Raw genomic sequence first — 322 nt, 5'->3', positions numbered from 1 at the left:
GGTGGTGGGGTGGTGGGTGGCAAGGTGGGGGAAAGGGTGACGCGTGACGTTGCGCGACGGTACCTACGCCCAGGCCGGCTCTTTACCAAGCGATCAGTCGGTTCTCGTCCTTGCCGGATGACACCGGTCGACACGCGGGCGTTCGGCCGAAACTTAATCGTAAGTTTTGCGCGCCACCGCGAGTCGGCGCCACGCACGAGACTCCTTTTCTCCGCGGATACGTGGAGAAAACATGCAGCTCATGAGATGGAGCATCACGCGCCGCCTCGAGTGCAGGGGGATCAAACAGGGGACATCCAGGCTATCGTGCCCCCGATTTTCC

General features: G+C 62.1%; 1 protein-coding gene across 1 annotated transcript in view; it reads left to right on the top strand.

Annotated features, from left to right (window-relative positions):
* The first annotated feature begins 28 nt into the window (after nt 1-28).
* Nucleotides 29-322, top strand: part of LOC102677610 (homeotic protein spalt-major-like) — a 12,660-nt gene continuing 12,366 nt past the window's right edge. Inside the window, 2 exon segments of the mRNA XM_031509252.1 lie at nt 29-228; nt 230-322. Coding sequence (XP_031365112.1) covers nt 118-228; nt 230-322 — 204 coding nt within the window. The 5' untranslated portion in view covers nt 29-117.

The sequence above is a fragment of the Apis dorsata genome, unplaced genomic scaffold (assembly GCF_000469605.1).
Source record: "Apis dorsata unplaced genomic scaffold, Apis dorsata 1.3 scaffold_133, whole genome shotgun sequence".
NCBI classification, from domain to species: domain Eukaryota; kingdom Metazoa; phylum Arthropoda; class Insecta; order Hymenoptera; family Apidae; genus Apis; species Apis dorsata.
Note: the sequence above shows the minus strand (reverse complement) of the source record. Positions and strands in the feature narration are given on the sequence as shown.